The following is a 9,488-nucleotide window of genomic DNA, read 5'->3' as shown; positions in this document are numbered from 1 at the left end:
TAAGACCTAGCCAGACATCAGCTCTAATGCGTTTTTTGGAGCAAAAATTAATAGAAGACCCGGTCTTATCTTACTATAAGACCGTAAGATAGTAAGATAAGACCGGGTCTTATGTAACATAACAGGATATACACACAGCTTATAATTATAATAATTATATTAATTATACTTATAATAATATATAATAATTATAATAATTATATAAGACCCGGTATAATATAATAATATATTGTAATGTAACGTATGTAATGTAATATATAATATAATTAATATAATACAATATAATAATATAATATAATACCGGGTCTTATATTAATTTTTTTTCTTATATTAATTTTTGCTCCAAAAGACACATTAGAGCTGATTGTCCCGCTAGGTCTTATTTTCGGGGAAACACGGTATAGTCATTTTGCAGTATTATTATGACTTCTTTATAAACCATCTTAAATGGCTGCTTAATATTCCAGTTATGGCCTAATAATTTTTCATAATTATTTTCATGTAATTTGATTTTTTGGTCACCAGTTGCTGCAAAGTGCATCTTTGCACACAAAGCTTTTTCCATACAGGATTATTTAGAGGCTGAATCTGTGCACTACAGACAATGTGATGTTACCAAGCAACTCATGCAGTCACTTATTTGCTCAGGACAATATTTATTTAGTGTTCAGTGTGGCAGAATGTTTGGGAAACTTATTTAAGAGGGAAAGCCAGGCAAATAAAGGGGCAGTAGTAACACAGTGTAATAAGTTTCATCTCAGAGGTAAGTATTGGATGACATGGTAGCACCTAGTTGGGGGCGGGGGAGGAGATAAGGAACACTTCTTGAAAGAACTATGTCTGGCTGACTGAACGAGAGGTAGTGGTCAGCCCAGTGAAGAACAGGAGGGCATCTTGGGCAGTGGGGACGGCGTATTCATAAGCTTTTGAATATGCTGTCCTCAACATCATGCGAACTTAGAAACTGCAAGTAGTTGAATAGAGTGAACGATGCACATGGAGAGAGGCAAGAGGACGGAAGTAGTAGACAGTATTTGGATAGTGAAGGGTGTTGTACTAACTGAAGAGTTAGACTTTTACCTAATGACAATAGGAAGCCATTGATGAATGTCTCTGTCTGCCACTTTGCTTGTTTTAGGTGAACTTACCCAGATTTGTCAGGAGCAAGATAATTTTTCTGTTTACCTATATGAAGAAGGGTGTAACAATGTGCACCTCGGAAAAGAACTATCAAATGAGAGACAGCATAGTATTGTGGGCTGAGCGTGGCCTTTGGAGTCAGATCAAGGTCTCCTTAGATACAGGCACAGGAATGGAAGTTACCAACTAAGATAGGGTGATGAGTCAGAGAAGAGAGAAGAGGCTCAACAGCACTTCACTTAAGTGGTCGCTTTTCGGTGGTTGGCTGCAAGTGGAAGTATCACCTCCCCTGGGGTAGTAAAAGTACACCTGGGCCCATGAAGAGTTGTGAAGTAGTCCGCAGCCCATAATCCCAGCCGGTGGTTAAGGGAGTCCCTGATTTAGATGATGAAACGGTGTATCTGCACACCTCATGGTTGTGGCACGGCCCTGGTCTTGTTCTACATGGTCCTTAAGCCCAAAGAGCAGATTACAGGTTCCTGCCATCATTACCACCTGCCCACTTTGCAGGCCACAGAAGGCCTGAGCACGGCTGATGGCTTCGACAAAGCAAGCAGGGCAAATTCCTAGGATGTCAGGCCCCACCAAGGGGTTTGGAGGGGTTCTCCTACCAGAGTAACCCACTTGCTATTTGGGATAAGCTATGTGTGTATTCTAGAAGGGCCATGGAGTAAATACAGTGAGAAGAACCTGCCTCCATAAATAGCCTTCAGAACCTTCTTCCTTGTAGAATGTCTAGACTTTATTTTGGTTGTAGGTTTTTCTTCTCATCTGCTCTAGACCTAATTTTTCAGTTCTTTGACTCTTCAGATCCAGCTTTCAGATTTATTTCCATGTGTCGATGATCTCTTCTCACCTTTAGGATAACATGATACAGAATGTATGAGTCGGCTAAATCCCAGCTTAGCAATTCTAAAACAGATATTTTTGTATATTAGTCTATGAGGCTTGTGATGAAGGAGAGAGCTGTTTACACCATAAAATTTCTTGTTCCAGGATTTCTTCACTATGGGCTTTCGTCACACACCCGGTGAGTGAGGTGTTTTGGTTTTGAGGGTTCTAAGCCAGCCAATAAAGTCATGAAATCCACCACAGTGTCAATGTTGTGCTTCTGGGTGGTGGTGTCCTTCAACACACATAAGACACTTAACCAGCTAAAAGAGATGAGCTCAGAGATGTTGGCTCGGAGGAAAAGAAGGATCACATTGAGGTCATTGATGGGGCACCCCAGCATCTTCTTGCTGAGGAGGTCAAATGCTGGGAGCATCTCATAGATGGACAGAAGTCCTTTGTCCCACCGACATAGCCGTGTGAGGTTGTAGATTATCACTGGAACCAGTAGGGTGTATATTGCTACACTGGAGAGACTAACGATCTGGAAAACGGACAGGGAGGTCAGCCTGCATGTGATGATGTCGGGGATGTGCGTCTCATCACTGAGCAGCCCTGTCTTGACAGAACAGCTGAATTCCTTTTGGAAGAAGACATCCAGGTGGAAGTGACCAAGGTACAGGTAGGTGGCTGAGGTAAAGAGGAGCAAGAGGGAGTTCCTCAGGAGGTAGGTGGCCACAAGTGAGTGTGAGCGCTGCTTACATGCCAGGTACCGCTCCAGCAAGGGGAATTCAAAGTATCGTTCTTTCCGAGCCCTGGAGAGGGGAAGAAAGACAAGGTGAGGGACATTTAGAACCATATCCTGAAAAAGCCATGTGGAAAAAACCACAATGTGTGGATCCAACATGGTATTCTCAATTCACATGAAAATCTCCCTTCTCTGACCATAACTACCTCTCTCCAAAAGAAGGTGTGTAAGTACATCGTAATTCTCCAAGCAGTGAGTACAATGCAGTAAATCCAGTGAATGATCAGTGAATAATAAATGGTCACACTGGATTTCTGCCCAGCAGGGCAGAGGAAACCTGTAAGCTGAGGTAGGAGCCGTAGGAAGCAGTAAGGCTTATTATAAAGTAGCACTGGACTGGGAGTCTAAATAAGCGCATTCTGGTTCATCTGTATACTCTATGATTTTTAGGTCAATTCATTCACTTTTATAAAAATAAATTTGCTAACAAGTATTTTTTGGGAGCTGTGGTGTTCAGGTACACGTAAGCCAGTCTCTGCTCTGAAGAAGCTTCCAGTCTGGCTTGTGGGGAAGGGGCAGATAAGATACGCAAACATAAAATAAAAATAGCACTTGGTTTGTTGTCAAAATGATTACAAACCATGGTAATAAATCAGGAGAGTGACAACAGCAGTGTGGGCTGGAGGGTTCAGAAACCTTCATGGAGAAGATTGTCTTAGAGTCGGTCTCCAGAAGGTAGATAGGGTCCAGAAAGAGTATGTGCGCAAACACGAGACAGAATATGGTTGCAAATAGCTCACCTATCCTCTCTGTTCAACTATCCACCCTGGCCACCCTGTTTAAAGCTGCACCATTGGGGGTGGCCGGTTAGCTGTTGGTTAGAGTGTGGTGCTAATAATACACCAAAGTTGCTGATTCGATCCCCGCATGGTCCCCTGTGAGCGGCACCCTCCTTAAAAAAAATAAAAATATAAAAAAGAACTGCACCACTCCACAACCTTCCAGCTTTCTTGTCCACCTCCACCCTTACCCGCTTTACTATTTTTTCTTCATACCTCTTCTACCATATAATTTACTTAATGTGTTATGCTTATTTGTTGTCTGTTTTCCCTCAGTAGAATATAAGCCCCACAGGGGTTGATAGGCGTAGCTTTGTCTCCTCCCTATCTCTGCCCCCCCCCCCAACAAAGACACATGTATCTAAAACATTCAGAACAGTGCCTGGTACTCATACACGGTTGATGAATGCCGAAATGGATGAATGACTTGTTCGGGAGAAAAGGAGGAGACTGCCTAGCTAGACTGGAAAATTTCTGTCACATAGTAAGAAGTTTCAGAAAGTCGTTGGTGACAGTGTGGCCAGAGAGCCTTGGAAAAGTATTTGGGAGAACGTGGATATTTTTCTGTAGACATGAGAGGAACTATTCAAGGTTTTCTGAGCAGGGGAGTGGTATATGAAAGTATTTTAAAGAGATCCATCCCTTTGTGACTCTGTGTTCATCTGTAAAGTAGGGGTAGAGTCCTTGCTCTTCTGGCACAGAAATGCTAGAAAGTTAATGAGATGTTAAGCACTTTGCACTCTTGAGAAAGGTGGTATAGAGGATAGTTTAAAGATTACTTTGCACGGATATTACTTTAATTCTTGACGGAGTCCTTCGGAAAGGAGTGGAAGGAACAACTCACTTCTCCAGCTCATCCCAGAAAACATGGGGGTCCGAGCTCTTCTGCCGGATCTTCACCATATGCTGCACCAGGCGGATGGAGCGGTTGTAGGATTTGTCCAGTTCGCTGATGATGAAGAGCAGGTCAGAGCTGAGGGCTGGCACAGCTGCGTACTGCCACAGCAGAGCTGGCAGGTACATGACCACGGCCAGGGCCAGCAGGGAGTAGGGGAGGGCCTGCGGGGCAAGAGTGAGCTGTGGAGAGAGCTCTGAGTGGGGCTCCTGCCTCCAAAGGGGAATGAGCTCCCAGCAGCCCAGGGCCTATGGCTCTCTACTGACTGAGCTGGCTGAATATAGGACCCAGGAGAGGGGATGGTGTATCATCATGCTCCCCGTCTCCACTTTCCTGATCTGGAAAGGCTAGAGGCAGAGAGGAAGGAAGGAAGTTGGAGGGAAGGGGGTAGATGGGGAGACCAAGAGTGCTCCCCAGTGCCCAAGTACGTTAGCCTGGGTAGCGAACCAGAAGGCATGGCCAACAGTGGTCGTGGCATCCCTAGGGACAGTGTCTTTATTTTCAGTCTTCCATTTTCTTTCTCTGCTCCAGGTTCTCATTACCAGGCACCCAAAGCCCATTAGCTTTCAAAGTCCAGCCAGCATCCCCGACATTGCTGACTTACTTAGACCCTGTAGAAAAGAGGTCCGATCCCATTCCCTTCCCAGCCTCCTCTCGTGCTGCCTGAGATAAAGGGTCTTTCCTTGTTTCCTCATCGTACACCACACCTAGCAGGGTTGGGCCCACTATTCTGTCACAGTGAAAACTCTACATGTAAAGGCTTTTTAAAGCTACGTTTGTGTTAGGTGCTTAACATGCATCGTTTCATTTGATCTTCACAAGGCTGCTAGCAGGTACGTACTCTGTTAGTATCTATTTTACAGAAAAAGCAACTGACGTGTAAAAATAGTAAGTAACCTACAGGGTTTCACATCTAGTAGGTGAGTGAGTGGGACTTGAAACTCGGCAGTCTGGTGTTGGTGCTTATTTCTTCATTGACTACGTGACTACAGCTTCTCTGAACCAGGGGTGCTTTGTATTTTAGAGGACAATTTGAAGACAAAGAGGGAGGACACATAGTACTTGGTTGCATGTAGGTAGAGGAGAAAGGAGTATGTGTGCATGTGTGTGTGAGAGACAGTTTCTAAACTAAAGAGCGCAGTTGGGAAAGGTATACTAGGCCACAAAAGAAAACTAGAAGCTTTTCACGCATGTTTGTCAAATGACATTTCTTGAAAACAAACCCTTCATCCCTAGAGATTTGACTCTTCTGACATGCATTCCCTCTGCAATATCTTGAACGTATTGCCTTCCAGATACTGCTTACGCATTTCCAGTGACAAAGACCAGTTGGCATCAAGTTCAACTGCCAACCCTCTGTGAACTCTGCATTAAGTAACTGGTTTGGGGTTCTCGAACTGTGGTGTTTTGAGGCCTTGTAAATTGTCATAACTACAAAATATTATGAGTGACTTCTGCTTAAACATTGCGAATTGGATGCACATATGACTTCTGCTCCCTCATAAAACCCCACTGAAATGAGAATAAAGGTCAAAAAGACATAATCATGTAAAGAGAAAGAAAACGGGAGGGGAGACAACAGTAACAAGATGTTGAAAACTGGAAAGCAGTTTTGTGACAAGATACCAGCCTGTGGGTGGATATGGAGTTGAGGCAGGGGCAAGCAAGCTGTTTTGTGCCACAGAACCCGAAAGACTCAGGAATTAGAGCTACCAGGTACATGTGAAACAGGCTGCAGGTGGGGCTGAAACAACAGGAATATTGGAAAAGCAGCCCTGCTCATCCTTTCTGTAACGTGATGCACTCAAGCGATTTCCCTGTCCCTGGCAGAAGGCCGTGGTTTACGTCTTGGAAACATTAAACCAGAGAGATTCTGCACTTGGGTCTATTGAGGGCGGGGGAGCGGGGGAACCATGTTGAGATTGGGGGGGGGGTTAGTTGAATTAATGCTGAATGCTGAGTTCCCAGAGGGTTGGCAGTTGAACTTGATGCCAACTGCAACCTGCCCTCTCTACACAAATTCATGATCGAATCATACTTGTGAAAACTGAACCGCCCTAGAGACAGGATTACAGATACTGATATTTGAGGTTTTCCCCCATAAAATGGCCCAAGACATCTCCTTAAACTAAAGGCTGCTGGTCAACAAGCCTCATCCATCAGCACAAAGCTGACAATCAGATAAAAGTGGGAAACCAAAGAACATCAGACATTTGAAGAATGCCGGAAACATGAAAGTCAGTGACCAACATATGAAAGGGGAGGGGTGGCGGAAAGGCAAGCGAGACTATAATGATGCAATTCTGTCCCTCTCCATTCAGCCAGGAAGCCGGCCTGATGGAGTCCCAGCCCCCTTTACCTTGTGAGGCCAGAGGGATTTCAGCTTGTACTGGCCAGGCTCGTCCTGTTCATGGTGAACCAGTGAGTCCCAACAGGAACTGTCCACATAGGCAGCCTGCCGGACGCTGAAGTTACTGGGAGAGAAGCAGCTGATGGGAGACCCTGGAACAGGAATACAGCTTTGAGGCAGCCCTGCGTTGCAGTGAGGAATGGGAATCCACGAGACATGCAGCTAAGAGCTTTTAGGGGTCCCCTCCACAACTCTGCCACCTGGTGGGCAGAGTTGTGTACCTGGTAGGCACTTTCTTACCATGCCCGTTTCTGGGTTTGGCAAGGCAGTGTCACCATAGGAAGAGCATGATGGGACAGTACTCCAGTCTCTAGCCCAGGCCTGCCCATGCACTGACTTTGATGTCCCGCAGTTCTTTTCTCTCTGGGCTCCTCCTAGACTCCCAGACAGGCAGGCAGCAGTGGGTGGTGGTGGGAATGGGTGGGGGGAGGTGGGGAGCGTCCCTGCGCTCTTGCAGTTTTGCACCGGAAGGCTTGCAGTTTGGTGGTGACATCACTTTTCTCAGAGAGCTGATGTCTTCCAGGTTTTAAAATTTAGAGGATTATGTTACTGGACTTCTGAGCCCAAATCAGGGAAAATGTGGGGGAGTGGTACTAGAAGGAAAGTAGGCTTGGAAGGAGAGTTTCTGGTTTTCGGTTTTCCCATCATTCTCTAGAAAGAGACAGAAATGGGAACCAGTACTCCCCATCTTCTAGGTAAATGGAGAGGCAGTGGGAGGTTGACACACTTCGTTGGGAAATGCGGTAAGCTAATCACACAGCAGGAAAAGAAAGCCAGAAATTCCAATTCTTGGGAAATCCACCTTCTCTTTAATAGAGGTGGCAGGTTTGCTGAGTTAATCCAGCGCCTAGAACACTACATATATGTATTTGTTAATTGTGTTTTCAGAGGAAGGAATGGGTTTATTCAGCACCTGTGATGTACCAGGCTCTGTCAGCCACTTAACCTCTGTTCTCCAGTCAGTAACCCTGGAGGTGGCGAGTAGGAAGAAGGCTCCAAGAAGATAAGAGACTTACGTAAAGCATGGATGACCAAGACCTTCAGAGGTCCTACATCCTTAAAATATTATGGGGCCCTAATCTCTCTTTCATATAAAATCAAAATAAAAGTTTAGTTATTGCAACGACATAAAATACATGAATACTGAAATTTAAGCTAAATTTTTATTGCAACATTTTGGAAATGACTTTTCAAAATTTCTTAGTGCCTCTGCTTTGCTGGTGCGCTGAACTCATGCACAGTTTGCCTTTTAGGTAATGCCCAGGCCAGTCATGACACCTGGACAACGTGGGAGCTGCGTAGCTTCAGAGCCCATGTAAAGAGGGACACAAAGCGGAATCTCTCCTATACACTAGGTCTTGGAAGCCACTTACCAGAGGAGAACTCCTGGGCAAACGCCAGGGACATCAGCAGCAAAGGGGAGCCCACAGCTACGAACTTGACCATGCGGTCCAGGGGAAGTTCCAGGCGCAATCCTTTGAGGCGGGGACCCCTGCGATCAGGCAGCAGGGCATCTGACAGCATGTACTCTGCAGCTGTGTGTGCTAGTGACATGGTGCTGCTGAGCTTTGGGGTGCAGAGGCGGCAGGAGGGGTCCTGGAATAGCAGAGTGAGGAGACGGCAGCTTCAGGCAGCTGGCTTTGAGCAGAGTGCCTGCAGCCCCAGCCTCATAGAGATCTGTGCTAGGAGCAGGCGCTGGTTCTCTAAATAACTGGCCAGGCCCTGAGCCAGACACCTGGTAATTAGAGGGAGGCATAGCTTAGTGGATCCTCACTGGAGGAGGGTCGGGCATTAACTGGAGCTGGTGCCAGCCTGCTGTCCCTGGATTGTCTCTGAGCAGATGGAGGCCTGTGGCTTTATGCTGCTCTCTCATTAATAAAGTATTTTTGGTGGGGCGGTGGAGAGAAGGCATGCTGTGAAACCAGGCCCCTCATGTAATTGGTGTGGAATTTGGGTGGAGATTGCTTAATTGCATTGAAGGCCCTCATTTTGTGGTTTGGGGTAGGGATGAGGCCCCCAAGACTCAGCTAGGTTTTCTACTCCTACATACTATTCTTTGTCCCAGTGATGAATTTGGCCCAGCCTCTTTCCCAGAAAGGACTCTGTATTTGGTATTAAATTTCCTTCCCTGCCTCTGGTGTTTTTCTGACATGCTTCAACCACATATTTACAATTTTCATGTATTTACAATGTTTTTAACCCCATCAGTTCTTTAGAAAGCTGAGGGATGGATGGCAGTGTTGAGTCATGGAAAGAACATGACCTTTGAAATTTGGAGGGAAAAGTCTTCCACTGGAGACCTAGCAATAATCTTTTTTTTTTCTTTTTATTGTGTGACTTCAAGAAGTCACTTTTGCCTCAGTATTCTCATCTATCAAATGGTATTATGTTGTAATCTTACAAGATTGTGAGGATTATGAGTATTACATGTGAAGGTACTTTGTAAACTGTAAAGTGTCGGGCAAATGACAACTCTTATTTCTATTTGGTGGGGTTGGGTCAGAAAGCAAACAGTGGGGCATAGGTCATCTGCCTTGAGACCTGGCAAGAGAGGTTCTGACCGTGGCCTTCATGCTGGTCCCCTGTGGCTTTGGCCTTCCCACAGCCTAGGAGTCCGTGGGGCCA

The 9,488-nt window shown here is 45.5% G+C and overlaps 1 protein-coding gene across 1 annotated transcript; it reads right to left on the bottom strand.

The window, feature by feature from the left end:
* Positions 1–365: 365 nt before the first annotated feature.
* PANX3 (pannexin 3) lies at positions 366–8,884 on the bottom strand. The gene is made up of 4 exons (XM_081037564.1): positions 8,237–8,884; positions 6,813–6,955; positions 4,403–4,617; positions 366–2,786 (listed from the first exon to the last, which is right to left on the bottom strand). Exons 1-4 carry the CDS (start codon positions 8,415–8,417, stop codon positions 2,147–2,149), a joined length of 1,179 nt encoding a protein of 392 aa, XP_080893690.1. The 5' UTR covers positions 8,418–8,884; the 3' UTR covers positions 366–2,146.
* Between the last annotated feature and the right edge of the window lie 604 nt (positions 8,885–9,488).

The sequence above is a fragment of the Rhinolophus hipposideros genome (assembly GCF_964194185.1).
Source record: "Rhinolophus hipposideros genome assembly, chromosome: 24".
NCBI lineage: Eukaryota > Metazoa > Chordata > Mammalia > Chiroptera > Rhinolophidae > Rhinolophus > Rhinolophus hipposideros.
Note: the sequence above shows the minus strand (reverse complement) of the source record. Positions and strands in the feature narration are given on the sequence as shown.